Raw genomic sequence first — 19,173 nt, 5'->3', positions numbered from 1 at the left:
ATAGAACGGCAACACAGCCCTGGCAATCGCCCGCCGACTCGGATATATCTCCGTCGTTGACACCCTGAAAGTTGTAACAGAGGAAACCTTAACCACAGTGGTAAGTGACTTTATATTTCACGTTTCTGTCATATTGTGGTATTGAGCGGCAGTCACTTTTACTAAATACAATTAAAAATAGATACAGGCATGGGACCTGTTCTGCAGAATGCTCCGACCTGGCATTTTCTGGATCACGGATCTTTCCATAATTTGGATCTTCATACCTTAAATCTACTAGAAAATCATGTAAACATTAAATAATGTATACACCAACAGATGAACGGCACTCCGATAAAAAACAGGCTTTTTATTACTGGGCAATGTGGAAATACATAGGCCTATGTATTTCCACATTGCCCAGTAATAAAAAGCCTGTTTTTTATCGGAGTGCCGTTCATCTGTTGGTGTATACATTTGCGGCAGTGGGGACACTGCGGACTGAGCACCCGACTTCAAAGGGAAGCAGCGAAGTGGTGGTGAGTTGGAGCGGTCCTAATTGGTGTTGTTAAACATTAAATAAACCCAGTAGGCTAGAAATATACCTGTGTAAAGATACATATGTAGCCATTAAAATTTGTCTGGCAGGTTCTAATCTAAAACATGGGAAATTATATATATATATATATATATATATATATATATATATATATATATATATATATATATATATATATATATATATATATATATATATATATATATATATATATATATATATATATATATATATATATATATATCGAGGAAAAAAACGCACTGCTCAGGACTTATAACAATCGAAAAGAAAAAAGAATTTATTGGCACATACTGACGTTTCGACTGCCTTTCTCAGCAGCAGCAGCCGAAACGTCAGTATGTGCCAATAAAAATTTTTTTTTTCAATTGTTATAAGTCCTGAGCAGTGCATTTTTTTCCTCGATATACAATTTGGATTTTCCGAAACCAGCACTCAGGCGCCAAAGGACCCTGTTTTTCGTGAGTGCCAATATTCCAAGCTGTATATATATGTGTGTGTGCATTATTTGGTAATGTCCGAAGGGCCTGCAATTGCTTTTCGCTGTTCTGCAAAATAACTTTGCCGCCAATCATTACTTTATTATAGGGATGCACCCAATCCACAATTTGGGATTCGGCCGTATCTCAGAATCCTTCGTGAAAAATTTGGCCGAATACTGAACCGAAGGGGCAGTAAAGGAAAAAGTGGAAAAACTTTTTTTTTTTTACCTTTGTGATGAAAAGTCACGTGATTTCCCATCCCACCACTAATTTACTTATGCAAATTAGGATTCGGATGCAGTTCACCCAGGTACAAGGATTTGGCCAAATCTGAATCCTGCTAGAAAAAGGCTGAATCCCAAAACAAATCCTGTGTTCGGTGCATTCCTACGTTTCTTGTAATTTATGATTCTTGAAGTTAAACGATTTGCAGTTGGTTGGTGGAGTCACTAACAGCTTTGTGACATCATATTAGTTTCCTTAATTGCAGTTCTTTAAATGTATTATTATCCTTCCTTACAAATCCTTTAACTGGCCACATCATCATTTTACCAGCAACGTAATATCCAGTTTAAACCAATATAAGCCTTTTGGCATCCCTGACTTTAATCTAGAGCTGCACAAAAAAAATTAAATAAATTGTATATTTTGTGAATAGAAATGTACCTGGAGTCCCCAAAATAATCAATGATAATAATCACTCGGCAGAGAACAAGTACAAGTCGCATGTGTTTATATCCTCAGAGAACGTCATATTTCTGCATTTGTAACTAGGGATGGGTGAATTTTTTCGCCTTGTTTCGCCGCAGAAATGACACCCATAGACTTGTATGGCGGAGTGCGACTAAAAAAAAATTTGCCGCGCATCAAAATCGTTTTGACGCCCATAGATTTTAATGGCTGTTGGCGACATTTCGCCCGTGGCGTATTTTTGGCGAAACGAAAAGGGTCAATTTCGCCCATCCCTATTTGTAAAAAATTTTTTCTAATGCCCACAAGATCTAACATAATCGGCATTTTTTTTTTGTTTTCATTTTCCAGCAGCTGGTGACTGAGAAACATAAAATGAATGTTCCGGAAACGATGAATGAAGTTCTGGACATGTCGGATGATGAAGGTATTTGGAGTGAACCCATTTCCTTCCTAGCGCTTATCTAAAGGGCAAATGTATCAAGGGTTGAAATGAAAATTCAAAGTAAAAAAATAAGAATTTCGAGCACTTTTTTTGTCTAAATTCGATTTGAATTTGAAGAAAATTCTGTACTGTCTCAACTCAACTTCGACCATTCGCCATCTAAAACCTGACGATTTGCTGTTTTAGCCTATGAAGGACCTTTCTAGAACCTATTTTGAGTCAATTGGTGGACTTTGAAAATTCTACGTTTTTTTTTAAAGTAATCTAATTTGATCGAATACGTTGTTACTTCAGTTTGTACAATTCAAATTCAAACGAAAATGGCCTATTCATCAGCAAAAAAAAACAACCTTTTTTTATAAATTTCGGTTGGTTTTTTTTTATTCGAATTTCAAGTTATGGGAGTTCAAAAAAAACTCCCATTCGAAAATCGACCCTTGGTAAATATGCCCTTAAATGTTGGCTGGAGAGATTTTATTTTAAAAAATAATTTATTTAATTTTTTTTTTTTTTAACAAAACGAGAATGAAGATTGGCTAAAAGCTTACCCTGATTGGATGTCTGGTTAATAGTCTTATTGGTAACAAAAAACTGGTATCATGCCTTCCATTCTGGCGCTTGGGGGTGCCAAATGTTAGGCACCCCTAAGTGATTCTATTGACTTTCCTGAAACCCTGGGCCGGTGCTCCTATCAGCAGAAAACTGCACCGGGCTCGGGTTATACCAGTGAGCACCATGGAGCGATCCTCTTCTGTTTTCCTTCTTCTTCATGCAGCTGCAAATGCGCAGTAGAATGAAAAGCCCAACTTTAACTAAAAAGTCGGCTATTTAGTTCGACTGCGCATGCGTTTTCCCCGGGAAATACAAAGAAAAAAGAAGTCGGAAGAGGATCGATCTGTGGTGCTCACTGGTATAACCCCGGGCCGGTGCAGTTTTCTGCTGATAGGAGCACCAGCCTGGGGTTTCAGGTAAGTAAATACAATCACTTGGGGTGCGTAACATTTGGCACCCCCTAGTGTACAATGCCTTTCCTTCTCCTTTAATTGCAGGAGACATGTTAAAGCAGGGGACCTTTTGAGGTTTCCATAATCCTGAAGCTCGTAAGAGTTCTGGGAGCTTCTCTCTTGTGCTGTAAATAGTCAATAATGTGTCAGAAAATGATAGTTCTGTTGTACTTCTGTTCTCTCCAACTTCTGTTCATTAAACTGTGCAGCTCATAGAGCCAGTGTCCCAGAAATTGTGAGTGACGCAGAGTATATGTCAGATGGGGACGAAGGTAAAGAAAAGTATTTGTTCCGTGGTAACTTTGAGCTCTAAAGTACAAGAGAAAAGTCCTCAAATCATGGAGGCTTAGGTGTAGGGGACCCAAAGACCTACTGACCGAAGCAGTTTAAATTTATGTTCATGAAAAATGTATCAATCCCGAAGTCTAGAAGAGGCCCTAAGAGGACTTTGCTGTGGGTCTCAGTTACTTCTATTCGCTCCATTGCTCATCATCTGTGAATATTGCTCCACTGGAGCTGGTCTGCTGTTCGGTTAGTTGCTATAACTACTACTTCTGGTACAAACTTTGTAATTAAATTAAATTAGCTCATCAGTCAAGGCAAGATATATCAGGCGTTAAACAGCCAATCACATGTTGGTCTTGGCTGCCAAGAAATTGTGTGACTGTTGACATAAGCACACGTCAGCTCGGGGATCGAGCAGAAGTCTAAAACCTTTTAGTGGAATTTAAAGGGATACTGTCATGGGGAAAAAAATATTTTTTCCAAAATGAATCAGTTAATAGTGCTGCTCCAGCAATATTCTGCACTGAAATCCATCTCCCAAAAGAGCAAACAGACTTCTTTTATATTTAATTTTGAAATCTGACGTGGGGCTAGACATATTGTCAGTTTCCCAGCTGCCCCCGGTCATGTGACTTGTGCTCTGATAAACTTTAGTCACTTGTTAGTTCAGGAATGACATTTTTATATTCTAGAGTGAATTATTTGTAGTGTAAACAATGTAATTTAGAAATAAAATCGACACCATAAAAATCATGACAGAATCCCTTTAATGCGATGCAGTGTTAGTTATGACAGGTAAAATTGTAAAAAAAAAAACAAGGAAAAATATATCCCTAAAAATCAGCACATGATGGGAACGATACAATGATTTTACTGTGGATAAAGACTTAAGCCTCCAGCTTGTATTTTGGAGCTCCAAGTTCCATACTTTACATAACAGAGTCTATTTTTTCTTACAGTCTAAACATGTGCCTTATTGTCCCCAATTAACTAAATTAACGGCGTTTCTAATCCTAACTGCACAACCATTGAATTCACTTGCTGCTTGCCATCCCATTACAATGAGTCCGGTTATTACCCACCCGCGCTGGAATCCCTCAGAACAATTCACTCTATGTACAGTTGCAAGTCTTCCTGGAAAGGGATATTACAATACTTTATTGAGAATAAATAAATAAATATTCAGTGAAACGCTAAGCTAGCAAGGGAAAGAGAAAACAATAACCCAACTGTGAAACTACAATTCCCAGCATGCAGGGCTGCCAAAAAGGGGACAGAACTGCAGAAGTATCTGGTTGTCTACAAAGGGGTCTCTGATGTGCTGGGACAATTACAATTGCCTGGAGTTACCTAACTATTACTGTAGGGTGTTTATTTATTAGTACTTCCCTTGTCCCTTCAATGGTGTGTATTATATAGTGAATAAAGTACCCCCTCTTGTAAAATATAAGGATATTATAAGTTACCGAGGAGTTCATGACCATATAAAAGTACGAGGCCGAAGGCCGAGTGTTTTTATATTGGTCATGGAACTCCGAGGTAACTTCTAATACTTTATTTATTATAATACACAAGTTTCAATGAGTCATGTGACAGAAATGACATCAGAACTCACCGTTTATAACTGATGACATCAGAACTCACCGTTTATAAGGATATAATTTACAGGATATTCATGGCTTTTGTGTATTTTATAAATATATTCCAGAATATTGTACTTGTCTCTCTGCATAAATGCCTTTGTAGATTTCCAAGTGTGTTTAGGTTCATTGTATTGTTGGAATATCCAACCCCTGCAGCGGAACTTCAACTTTGTGACTGATACTGGTTTTGCATCAGATTTACAGCGAACTCACTGCAGCGGAATGAGCACCGATACGGACAGAATAGAGGCACTTATGGAATGGTCCTCCTGTTGTGCTCAGCAGGTCGGGGTACTACTTGGGGTGATTCCAGGACACTCCCTGGAATTTGCATGTAGTATAAAATCTCCCCGTGTGAATATGTGTATGTGCTGAGCCCCGACCTCTGCACCAACATGGGACGCTGGCACCCATTAACCAATGCATCTTCCCATGTAGCTTTTATTGTGCTGGGGAAAACTGCAGGGTTGTTAGTGGAAGGCCAGAGAGAAGAGGATTAACGGATAAGTAAACCTTTAAAATAAGTGACTGTAAAACTGATGAGGGGGCTATTCTAAGAACTTTTGTCATTTACTTTCATTATTTATTTTCTTTTAATTCCAAGATATTAAGGGATACATGTACTGTTAATATGAATGAATTTTGTTACAACAGCGCCACCTGCTGGTCAGTTTCCCACCAGTCTGACCACCAAGTAGTCAAGGAAGTTGTCAGGAGAGAGAAAGAGGCTTCTCTGATGTTCTTCTGCTTAGGAAAAATTTGAGAAAAGTTTTGTAATTTTTTTTTCCTAAGCAGAAGAACATCAGAGCAGCCTCTTTCTCTCTCCTGACAACTTCCTTGACTACTTGGTGGTCAGACTGGTGGGAAACTGACCAGCAGGTGGCGCTGTTGGAACAAAATTCATTCATATTAACAGTACATGTATCCCTTAATATCTTGGAATTAAAAAAAAATATATGAATGTAAATTTCAGAAGTGACTAATCTCCCCGAACTGCCTGCCACTGGCTAGAATGTAAATCGCCGGCCGGATGGCACTCGAAACGCTTTGTTTTCCAAAGTTGCCCGAAGTTTCCTCGTGAGGCAACCTCAGGCGACTTTGGGAAAACGAAGTGCTTCGAGTGCCATCCCGCCAGCGATTTACATTCTAGCCGGCGATCGACTAATCTCCCCGAATCTGAGCGTGTGCCCTGACCCTCACAAGCAGCAGGAAGCCCAGCGGCCCAGCTACAATGGGAATGTTTCCATTCATAACCTGAAGCTTTGAGAATTATATATATATATATATATATATATATATATATATATATATATATATATATATATATATATATATATATATATATAATTAATAATTATTGGAAGCAAAACCAGCCTATTAGGTTAATTTAATGTTTACATGATTTTCTAATAGACTTAAGGTATGCAGATCCAAATTATGGAAAAAATCTGTTATCCAGAAAACCCCAGGTCCCGAGCATTCTTCAGAACAGGTCCCAAACCTGTAGTTAAAAATAGGAGTGAATAATAAAAAAATTACAGGAGAATTTGGGAGGCACATGAGAAAGCTCCGGTGGAAAACAGGAAAAACAAGTGCAGTGAAAGTGCTATTTAGAAAGAGAATGGCTGGAGCCAACGAGCTGAGTGGAAAAATACTGCTTGTGACATTCTTCAGATCTGATAAGATAATGTCAAATAAATGTCCCCGTGCCCTAACCCTACTGATCCTTGCTCCAGACGGGGCTAGAGGTTGCCCAATCTCTATGTCACGGAAGGACAATGTATTTGTATAAGGTTTACCGACTTGTTTTCTTACAGTTCTTTTTCTAAATTTAAGGGCAGAGACACAAGCTCAGATTCAGGGAGATCAGTCACTGGGGTTGCCACCCGGCCGGTAAAATACCTGCCAAGGCCGGGGCCGGTATAACAAATTTACCGGCAATGTAACTTCCGGTAAATTTGTAATACATTAAAAAGAGCCCTCGGCCTGCCCCCAATCCCCTTGAATTTAGCTTTTCTTTGTGGTTCTTTAAGTGTCCGTGGCGCGGCCCCGCCTCCTTTGATGTCACGGTCAGCCCCTTTGTGTACCCACCCCCCACCAGCCGGTAAAGAAATTTTAAAAAGGTGGCAACCCTATCAGTCACCCGGCGACAAATCTCCTCTTCTTTGGGGCGACTAATCTCTCCAAACTGCCTCCCATCGGATAGAATGTAAATCACCGGCGGGATGGCAATCGGTGAGCTTTGCTTTACGAAGTCGTCCGAAGTTTCCTCACGAGGAAACTTCGAGCGACTTCGGAAAACGAAGAGCTCCAAATGCCATCCTGCCGCCGATTTAAAGAAGAGAGGATTTATTGCTGGGCGACTAAACCTCCCCGAATCTGAGCGTGCGTCTCTGCCCTAAAGTTTGAAATGGGGATACAGTCCCCCCCCAAAAACAGTGAACTGGCAAATAAAACACCTGAGATTTCCAGTTTAATTCTATTAATATGGGAGATGATGTTTCCATAGTTTGGAGCTTTCTAGATAACTGGTTTCCTGATAATAGATCACATACCTGTACTTATCTGAAAAAAAGCAGGTCCCAAGGATTCCAGGCAGCACATCCAACACCTGTAAAGTAAATAAAAATTCCTGAGCATGAAATTGTGATATGGCCAGTGTCCTAATATCAGAGACTGCACCTTTAAGGCTCAAATTACTGGAAAGAAAAAAAAAAAAGAAACAGCAGACACACACCCCTTAGCAGATCCCTATTAACATACAAAAACTCCATGGGTTCCCAGTTGCACCATTCACTGGCTGCGGAGCTGTGTCCCAATCCGGGGAAACTATAAATGGATGTTCGGGCAATGATATGAAAGGATTGAGTTTGGCTGTGTGGGATTTGTGAGGATTTGAGCAGGAGCTGCCATGGCTGAGATATATTATCCGTCACAAGGCAAACTTCCGAGGATCCTGAAATATTAGTTTGTGGGAAAGAGTGTGCAACAAAAGGATTTTTTTTTTTGTACACAAAGGATTTCTGGATAACATGGCTCTAGTAGCAAGTAAGGCATTTCCACTGTCTGTGTGATTTGTTCTCTAAAATTCTCCCTGTCCCCTTCGGACGCACAACTCTGACTTTAATCCTAAAATAAAATGGGCGAGGCGGTAAAATGATCTGTGTTTTTCCTCTCTGGTTAGATATAGTGTGAGTCTAGTTGCACCAGGGTATTTATAGATGATTTCTGGCCACTAAAGCTAAACTGTCCCCTGATCTGGGGCTTCCTGACTCCGGCCAATGGAAATTCTGTGTTTTCTTCCTCGCCGTTAGTAATGGAAAAAGCAGAAAGAGAGCGAAAATTCCTTCGTCGCAGCTCAATGGAAAAGGCAATGAGTAGTTGGAAAACGGAAAAAAAAGAAAAAGTCCTTTCAGTTGGAATTTGTCTTACTTTACCTGCTGTACAAGAGACAGGGGGTCCGTGGACTAGGGATGCACCGAATCCAGGATTCGGTTCGGGATTCGGCCTTTTCAGCAGGATTCGGATTCGGCCGAATCCTTCTGCCAGGCCGAACCGAATCCGAACCCTAATTTGCATATGCAAATTAGGGGCGGGGAGAGAAATCGCGTGACTTTTTGTCAGAAAACAAGGAAGTAAAAAATGTTTTCCCCTTCCCATCCCTAATTTGCATATGCAAATTAGGGTTCAGATTCGGTTCGGTATTCGGCCGAATCTTTCGCAAAGGATTCGGGGGTTCGGCCGAATCCAAAATGGTGGATTCGGTGCATCCCTACCGTGGACATATCACCTGTGGAATGTAGGAATGCCCCGGGGGAGCCCAGTTAAATGAGTTGTTCTCCTTTAAATTAACTTTTAGTAGGATGTAGAGAGGGATATTCTGACACAATTTGCAATCGGTTTTCATTTCTTATTATTTGTGGTTTTTCGAATTATTTAGCTTTTTATTCAGCAGCTCTCCAGTTTGCAATTTCAGAAATCGGGTTGCTAGGGTCTAAAGCTCCCCATAGACACAAAGATTTTTCTTGCCGAACGACCGATTTTTGGCGAAGTCCAACCAATCCATCAAATTATAGAGGGATTCGAACGATCGCACATCTTACGATTTTTCGCCCGTCATCTGTCCGAAAATTGATCGGCCAGGTTAAAAAATCTTTATCGGCCCCAGTGCAATCTATCTATTTTTGTAGGGACAAGAAGGCAGCTCCCCTTTGTTTTCCTGGTAAATTTTTAGTTGATGGACAATTCGTACGATCGTTTCGAGATAATCGTGGTCTCACGATGACGATTGGGTCTTTTAAAAATCTCAACATCTAGGGCCAGCTTTAATTACCCCAGCAACCCTGCACTGATTTGAATAAGAGACTGGAATATGAATAGGAGAAGCCTGAATAGAAAGATGAGTAATAAAAAGTAGCAATAACAATACATTTGTAGCCTTACAGAGCATTTGTTTTTTAGATGGGGTCAGTGACCCCCATTTGAAAGCTGAAGAGTCAGAAGAAAAAGGCAAATAATTAAAAAAAAAAAAACTGTAAAAAATAAATAATAAAGACCAATTGGAAAGTTGCTTAGAATTGACCATTCTATAACATTTAGTATGTCAGGAAGAGGAGGATGGCACTGGCAATGCAGATGGAATGGTGGATCCACCATCTAAAGGGGAATATGATCAATTAAATGGCAATGATAAATATATACAGGTTTATACACTGGAAATATGTCTTTGTTCTTGAATCTGTCCTACCCTCCTGCTGTGTTTCAAAACAGCTTTACAACAGGGGGTCAGGAGCAGCTTCCGGTACTTGCCTTCAATGTCTCTAAGAGCATAGAAAGTGAGGTTTAGAATTAGCTGAATACTTCTATGTGTGTGGATTGTACAGAATACATTTACTGTGTTAAAAGCCTCGGCACTGGAATAGAGAACTCCTGAGCTTGCCATGAACTGCCAGTATCACCATGGCTCAGGGATAGAAACCCAAATAGAAAAATACACTTTCCCAAATATTAATTGCACATATTCAGAGTTTGTAACTGCTAAATGGAATTGAAACCAGTAAATGCACTGCTGGTTCTGACTACATGTACCATCAAAGCAGTTTAGAAGTAGTCAGACAAAACTCCGTTTCCACAAAGCCTTGCCCGCTTCTGTGATTCTCCTTCTTTGCAGATCCGTTAGCTGGAGATAAGCTGCAATATTATTTCAATGGAACATGAAGTCGCTACCAGCAGCGAAGAAACAATAACGTTACCTGAATATTTGGGATGTGGGAATGGCAATTCTTTTTAGCAAAGGAACCAACTAGAAAGATGTGCCAACACCCCAAGTGCTCAAGTAGCGACCATCACTTTCAGTTCTGCTTTTTGGGGGTGTCTCTCGGTGCCTAAATATTTGAAAACTTTTTTCAAAATAAAATTTTAATTCATTTCATCTCTGACTAAGTACACAGTATAAATCGTTGTTCCTCATTGTTATACTCATTGTTATACTTTTCCTTTAAAGGATAAGTAAAACTTTAAAATAAGTAAATGTAAAATGAATGAGAGTGCTATTCTAAGAACTTTTGTAATGTACTTTCATTATTGATTTTCTTTTAATTCCAAGATATTAAGATATACATGTAATGTTAATATGAATGAATTTGATTACAACAGCGCCACCTGTTGGTCAATTTCAGACCAGTCTGACCACCAAGTAGTCAAGGAAGTTGTCAGGAGAAAGAAAGAGGCTGCTCTGATGTTCTTCTGCTCAGGAAAGATTTGAGAAAGGTTTCTAATTTTATTCCTAAGCAGAAGAACATCAGAGCAGCCTCTTTCTTTCTCCTGACAACTTCCTTGACTACTTGGTGGTCAGACTGGTGGGAAACTGACCAGCAGGTGACGCTGTTGTAACAAAATTCATTCATATTAACACTACATGTATCCCTTAATATCTTGGAATTTAAAGAGAATAAATAATGAATGCAAATTACAAAAGTGCTTCGAATAGAAACCTCATCAATTTTACATTCACTTATTTTAAAGGTTTACTTATCCTTTAATGCAAACATCTCTTCTCGCACAGTATCATGCGCTAGTTCCGACTACTGCCCTGCCCGCAGGCAATTCCACAAGTCTTTCTCTCTCTGGCTGCAACATAAAAGGATTGTATTCAGTAAAGGGAGCAGCACTTGGCCTTTATTTGGATGATACCTTGTTATTGATTATTCTGACAAACCTGCAGTGCATCAACAAAGCGGTTTAGTTTCCCTTTTGCCTTAAGCAGCAAAGTGTATTGGAATGAAACATTAGTCGCATATCATGCTTTTGTGCAGTAGAAATAGCAAGTTTTTATATCTGTTGCCTTTTTTTGGACAGTGCCATTTGATGGGCCGTATTCACTATGGTGGATGCAACCACTGTAAAGACAAAGTTTCTGGGCAACAAAATGTCATATAGAATTTTCAGGCCTTGGATTTTCTTGTCCCTGGTGCTATTACACCGCTTGCACCTGTTAAAGTTAATCAGACATAATTCAAATTGTAAAGCTGGCCAAACGTGCGCTGATAAAAGATGGCGGCTTGGCCCCTCTAGAGCAAGTTGTCACCTTCTGGCTTGTGTATGGTGCCTACACCACAACCTTCCTGAAATCGGGGCCAAATTCAACTAGATATCTATGGAGTAGGTTACAAAATGATTGCAGTGTTGTGTTAATGTGGTCTTCACCCAAGGTGTCCTTGTAGGCCCCCATTACAATCTCATTGAATTGGCCAAGTAAGAAGTGGCCCAATCAAGCTTTATTTTGGGATCTTGCTAAAGGACCAACTTTTGTCTGTTCTTCAAGCAAGGTTCATGTAGACCAGTGATGTTGCTCCAAGTGGCCTCAAAGTAGGTGATTATTTTTGAATTCCAGGCTTGGAGGCAAGTTTTAGTTGCATAAAAACCAGGTGCACTGCCAAACAGAGTCTCAATGTGGGTTGACAGTCCACATAGGGGCTGCCAAATGGCCAATCACATCACTTATTTGGCACCCCAGAAACATTTTTCATGCTTGTGTTGCTCCTCAACTCCTTTTACTTCTGAATGTTGCTCACGGGTTCTAAAGGTTGGGGATCCCTGATGTAGACAATTCATTGTATGGATAGCTAATTAAAGGCGCTCTGAAGGAACTATCCCTTTGAAATCCAACTTGCATTGTTTATCACTTGCTTGTTTTTTTTTTTTTTTTTTTAAAGAAACCAGTTGTTAAAGCTAAGTAATCACTCTACTACTCTTGCCCCTTTAGGGTGATGGCGGACGGGAAGATTTGTTGCCTGCTATAAAAATGCTCAACTGCAGGTGAAAAATCCCCCAAAATGCTTCTCCGATAACTGAAATCGGCAGTTGTAAAACCAACACATCGTGAAGACGCCCGTAGTTTCCTCCTGAGGCAACTTTGGGCGACTTCATAGCGTAAGGGCCATGGCTGACGGCAACTGGCGACAAATCTCCCCATCAGAATTGTCCATGGACGCAAACATTTAGGGGAAGATAAAAATTCACAAATCATAATTTCAATCCCCCTATTCAAATGTAAATTTAAATGTGAGATTTATCACACCTCGACCACGGAAACAGTACTAATTTGAATATTCGCCACATAAAACCTGCCGAGTTCATGTACAAGGCAATGGCGGAGGTCCGTTGAGCCATTTGGAGATGTTCATAGCCTTCCTGACATTCAAGGGTTTTTTTTGGAGAAAAACTCAATTTGGACAAATCGAATATGATTAGAATTTTTGGGTTGGAACCATTCGATCGAATATTAGACATTCTAATTTTTTCTTCAATAACCTCCCAATTTGAATTTTTAAAAAATTCAAATGATTTTGAAATTTGACCTTTGATAAATGTGCCTCCCTGTGTGTATGGGCAGATTTACTTACAGTGATCTGTAGAAGCTGCAAGGCAAACCGCTAGACATCTTTGATAAAAATAATAAGAAACCTGTAACCATCATTACATATAGTTTTTTCAAGGACACTTTTCTGTCCAATGAACCTTCCCTGTAGCTACGCCAAGAGTGTTTGCTCTCTAGCCTGCTCTAAAATCAAAGCAAAGTCCTACCAGTGTCACATGCCTGGAAGATATGTTGATTAAATTAATCCAAGAGGGGTCGATGATATTTATGTTCTGACATAATCATTTCTCTGTGCTACAGGTCAAGTATTGACTGTTCTCCATGGAAAAGGCCTATGGTGTTTATATAACAGTAATTAGATATTTTAGAGCTCACAGAAGGCATTCGCTACAGCAGTGTTTTGGGAAGGATCGCAGAATCGGTTTTGTCTAACGCTTTCCCACTTGCTCTCTCAGGGGAGGATGCAATGACGGGAGACACAGATAAGTACCTGGGGCCGCAGGACTTGAAAGAACTTGGAGACGACTCTTTGCCTCAAGAAGGATACACAGGTTTCAGCATCGGAGCCAGATCTGCCAGGTAGGGTTGGTCTGTATAACTCTTACACATTCACATGGCAAATCATTACATATACTAAGCGCATTATCTGCTTTCTTGCAAACCATGATATTCTTTTGGTGCAATAGCTGAGGGTCTCATACACAGCAACAACTTTTGGTAGATTGTATTTTCCATAGCAACCAGGGACCACGGTCTATGGCACGTCGGCAACATCTCAGAACCGAAAGGGAAATATATAAAGACCAAATTATTTATATGCTATACCTATATCAGTATATTGCACCGCATTGCTTTGCATGCATCTCTGGCGACCCAACAGACCAGTCCATTTCTCAGGATATTACATTTTGCTTGTGGAATGCATCTCGATGGCAGTGATACCGATGCCTGCAGCCCTCCTAGGTTCTGAGATCAGAAATCCAGTCTCCCGGTCCGAGCCCGAAACAAACAAAGCAGTGTGTCTCTGCTCGATAATCCAGGCTGTGCCACTTATCTGCAGTTTGTTTGCCGACAGGGAAATCATGTTCTCAGGCTAATAAATAAGCCTTTCTTTTCTTCATGGACTGTGCAACTCCCGAGTTTATATCCTGGCAATTAGTGTGGCGATTCCTTGCTTTACTGTAGCGTCGGGAATCAGACGTTGTCGTTTATTAACAAGTGAAGTGGATTGTCTGACATGTTCCAGGAAGTCTATGGATCTGCATAATCAATGTCAAGTGTATCTTTATTATAGGAAATGTGCGATTCTTATAATGTTCAGGGAAGTAAAGCTGGCTGTAGATATTTGCTAATTCAATGTACCACATGATAGTGCTGCAGTATAAATATTAATATACAGCTGTTGTTCGCGGATGCTGGAGGGCTGGGAGCATAGGTGTCCACAGAAAATCAGCAAGTAGGCTTATATCACATAGGGTAGCATCCCACTGAAGATGAACCTATTTATGACAATGCAGAAGAAAACCTAATTAAAGTGGGCCTGTCACCATTAAAAGCTGTATATTGAAAGTCCTTTGCCAATTAAACATGAAACACAAATTACTTTTATCATTAAAGGAGAAGGAAATATAGCAAAGCAGTTTATTGCCAATAGATTAGCCACAAAAGTGCAAGCTATAACACTATTTATTCTGTAGAATGCTTTACCATACCTGAGTAAACAGCTCTAGAAGCTCTCTCTGTTTGTTTAGGATAGCAGCTGCCATATTTTCTTGGTGTGACATCACTTCCTGCCTGAGTTTCCCTGCTCACTCAAAGCTCTGGGCTCAGATTACAGCAGAGAGGGGAGGAGGGGGAGAGGAGCAAACTGAGCATGCTCAAGCCCTAGCCCTGGAGGTTTAAGATGAAAACAGGAAGTCTGATACAGAAGCCCATGAGTACACAATAGAAGGAAAGAAATGTGCTGTTTCATTTGACAGAGGACTCAGAGCAGCATTACTTTGAGGGTTTACTGGTGTATTTATATAGACCTTTCTGATAAAACATACTTAATTTTAGCCTCTCCTTTAAAACATCCATACCTGTTATAAAGGTGTTTAAATATCTGAGCTGTCAATAAAATATATAGTGGCGGGGCAGTCAATTACTTTCACTTTCCATTCAGCACTTCCTACATGTCGCTGCTCTCCTCACATTTCCCCTTCCCTCCTCAGGCTCTATAATTATGTAGGGCACTGCCCATGGCCATTAGGTTCCCCATTCTGGTGCAAACACAAGGATTTGTGATACACAATTGGTCTTAATAACTAATTCCAAGACTGAAGGAGATAACATTTAAATAATAAATATAATGTAAGTAAAGTTTATTTTACTTAGCTAACATGAATGAAAATAAATTGGGATTATTGCTTAGGGTGACAGGTCCCCTTTAAGACTTGCCTTGGGGTGGGTGGTATAAAAAATGTTTTGTGTTCAATTTAAAAACAAATTCTTGGAACTAGCTGGAGAAGTCAGGGTGGGGCAACTGCCCCCTCTTGCCCCCTTCTGCAGACACCCGTGGCTGTGAGTCTGGCATACTTGCTGTCGGAACTACTCGCAATGGCACTTTAGAATTGGTATACTATGTTATACACTAGCTCAAATAAACCATATTGTAAATGATTTGCCTCTACAGCTTTGGTTCGTGAATCTTTGCATGTACTCTGATTTTTGTTTCGCTTTCTGTTTTTCCTCATTATAAATGTCTTTATATCTAGTCCTAAAATCAGGTAAGATGGCTTGGCAACAGGCTGTTTTTAAAACCATTGTTTATTTCCATCCCATCAGTCTGTGCAGTGCCGTGTAAATTAATTTTTCTTTTTTGTGTTTAATACAAGTCAGTAACCATTTTTCTCTGTATACTCATCACCATTCCTTAGTGAAAAATGGTTTACGTAAAGAAAAATTTCCCTTTTACGAAGATCATATGGTAACCTTCAAATATATAGAAATAAAGTTCCCCAATCAAAATATAGTAATTATGGTACCATAATTATCGAGACACACTGTATGGTCAAAAGTATCTGGTCATCTCTTAGGAGCACTCGCTATCAAGTTCAAAACCATCTCTGGAAGAGACATTAACATTAAGGACAGATTTATTAAGGGTCGAATTGTAAATTTGAATTTTTGAGTTGGATTTTTCGTCAAAACTCCAGTTGGGAATAATCAAAACTCGAATTTGAATTTGAGATTTATCATACCTGGACCCTGGAAGCAATTGAATCCGATTATTCGCCACCTAAAACCTGCCCAGTTCATGTATAAGTCAATGGCAGAGGTCCAGTGACCCGTTTGAAGATGTTAATAGCCTTCCTGACTCGATTCGAGTTTAGTTGAATTTTATTTGAATTTGATTCGAGTTTTCGGGTCGGTAATATTAGTTCGAGTTTGAGACGTTCGAGTTTTTTCTTAAATAACCTCCCATTCCAGTTGTGAGTATATTTGAATTTATTACAGTAAAAAAAAACTCTCATAAATTCGAATTGATAAATCCCCTATTCATCCGGATCATGGCTTTGTTGTGTATTAGCAGCCACACACAAGCCTGACCTCATTGTACACTAGGCCAACTGGAGTGGTATAAAGATTCTTTCTTGTTTCAATTTGTTGATGTCTACTATTCATAAAGTAAGGTCTGTTCATGCTCAGTTTGGCCAGAAGAACTTGATTCGCCTACAGAGTCCTGACCTCAACCCTACTGAGCACCTCACCAATAGGGAGCCAGGTCTGATTCCCTACATCACTGCCCATCCTCCCTAATGCTCTTGTGACTCAATGGAAGCAAAGTCAACAAGGTTGACCTTGGTTCGAAAAAATTAGAAGTTGGATAGGCAGGTGTCCAGATACTTTTGGAGATAGTGAGTGTGTGTATATATATATACCGTATATACTCCAGTATAAGCCGAGTTTTTCAGCCCCCAAAATATGCTGAAAAACTCTACCTCGGCTTATACTCGGGTCAAGCGCAAAAACAGTCGCCGGCGTCTAAGAATAGTCACCGGCGCCCAAGAATAGTCGCTGGCGTCCAAGAATAGTCGTCGGCGTCCAAGAATAGTCTCCAAGAATATTCGCCGACCTCCAAGAATGGTCGCCGGCATCCAAAAACGAGACGCCGGCACCCTAAACAGAAACCCTAAATTTTTTGATTGAAACTTACCAGAAGCTGCTGCATTTCTCACCCTCGTCTTATACTCGAGTCAATAAACTTTGCCAGTTTTTGGAGGTAAAATTAGGTACCTCGGCTTATACACGGGACTGCTTATACTTGAGTATATACGGTATATATATATATATATATATATATATATATATATATATATATATATATATATATATATATATATATATATATATATATATATATATATATATATAGTATGCTGGGAAATCTGCACATGCAATATCTTGCTTAGACATTCCAGATATTAATGAAACCAAACAATTCTCAAATATATCTGTGAAATTTACAATTTCCAAGAATTGGATCTCGATGCCAATGTTTGAAGCATCTTGGGAACCAACATTGGGTACCAACATTGTTTCATGAGTTCTTGAGTTCAGAAGTTGACATTCCTTTAAATTAATTTTGAGGGATTTTATTGGATTTACTGTGTATTTTTTTTATAGTTACTGTATTTGTTTCAGTTTACATGCATGTATCTGTAAAATACCAGAAGTACCTCTTTTGCCCCAATGAGTTGTGTGTTGGCCTATGTTGAGTAGCTTGAGTGACCTTCTGAATTTATTTGGCTTCTAGAGTTTGGCAATGACTTTGCATGGAACGTTGCCTGTCATGTAACTTCCAGGATATAACTGGTGTGTTCAACCACACCAGTTCTGTTTACTGCCACATTCTTCCAATAAATGGGCATCAGTATCATTGGCTCAGCAGCTTGCCAAGAGCTTCAGAGTTCTCATGCCAATTCTGAATTTTCTTTTAAAAGGTGTAAATCATCTGGATAATTCTGTTCTCTGCAAACAGTATTCCTTTCCATGCTGTCTCGCTCTGAATGCATCCATTTTCCACAAAAGCCTTCAGGTTTATTTTATTCATATATCTTGCTTGCCCTGGAAGCTGCATTCATTGTATCCCTTTTTTTGTTTTTTTTCATTCATCTCATTATCATCCACGTGTACTGTGGTATTTTGTAAATACAACAGTCTCCGCTCCTTCAGTTCGGATAGGTCCTACACACTGAACCGGAGTTCCTTTGCTCGGGACAGCATGATGATTGAAGAGCTTCTTGCACCTTCCAAAGATCAAGTGAGTAGATTTTATTCTTGGGTCATTTCCTAAATTAAAGTGGACCTGTCACCCAGACACAAAAATCTGTATAATAGAAGTGTTTAAAGCTCTCAGCTGTCAATCAAATATTGCCTGCCCCTCCTCTATGCCTTAGGCCAGTGGTCCCCAACCAGAAGCTCGCGAGCAACATGTTGCTCTCCAACCCCTTGGATGTTGCTCCCAGTGGCCTCAAAGCAGGCGCTTATTTTGGAATTTCTGGCTTGGAGGCAAGTTTTTGTTGCATAAAAACCAGGTGTACTGCCAAAGGGACCCTCCTTTAGGCTGCCAGTACACCTAGGGGCGACCAAATAGCCAATCACAGCCCTTATTTTTCATCCCCATGGACTTTCATGTTTATGTTGCTCTCCAACTCTTTTTTACATTTAAATGTGGCTCACAAGTAAAAAAGGTTGGGGACCTCTGCCTTAGGCAATAACTTTCACTTTCCATATAGCACTTCCTAAATATCACTGCCATCCCCACATTTCCCCGTTCTCTTCACCATTTAATTGTGTAACCAGGACATGGGGATGGACATCAGGTCCCCCATTCTGGTGCACAAACTAAATTCTGAGATGATGCAAAGCTTGAATTAATAACAGTGTCCACAAATTGGCTCCTGCCTGCTTGTTATAATTATGAATTCCCAGATGGAAGGAAACAAGATTCAAATCATTTATATAGTGTAATTAAAGTTCATTTTGCTTGACTGATGTGATAAAATAGGATTTTGAATAATTCTTTTGGGTGACGGGTCCCCTTTAAAACGAATATAACTTTTACCTGAACCACTAAGCATAAGGCTTTGCTGAATTTACTCTTAATCCAGTTGTATTTCCACTATAATAATTTCTGGTGCACAT

The 19,173-nt window shown here is 39.7% G+C and overlaps 1 protein-coding gene across 1 annotated transcript in view; it reads left to right on the top strand.

Moving 5' to 3' along the window:
* The window catches only part of LOC108697176 (ankyrin-3), a 197,712-nt gene that overhangs the window by 110,212 nt on the left and 68,327 nt on the right, over positions 1 to 19,173 (top strand). Inside the window, exons 21-26 of the mRNA XM_041570861.1 lie at positions 5 to 100; positions 2,080 to 2,155; positions 3,387 to 3,449; positions 13,440 to 13,563; positions 15,741 to 15,752; positions 18,202 to 18,289. Of these exons, the coding sequence (XP_041426795.1) occupies positions 5 to 100; positions 2,080 to 2,155; positions 3,387 to 3,449; positions 13,440 to 13,563; positions 15,741 to 15,752; positions 18,202 to 18,289 (459 nt within the window). The remainder of the gene's footprint in view (positions 1 to 4; positions 101 to 2,079; positions 2,156 to 3,386; positions 3,450 to 13,439; positions 13,564 to 15,740; positions 15,753 to 18,201; positions 18,290 to 19,173) is intronic.

This window comes from Xenopus laevis, chromosome 7S (genome assembly GCF_017654675.1).
Source record: "Xenopus laevis strain J_2021 chromosome 7S, Xenopus_laevis_v10.1, whole genome shotgun sequence".
Lineage (NCBI taxonomy): Eukaryota > Metazoa > Chordata > Amphibia > Anura > Pipidae > Xenopus > Xenopus laevis.
This window is presented reverse-complemented; position numbering and strand designations above follow the sequence as displayed.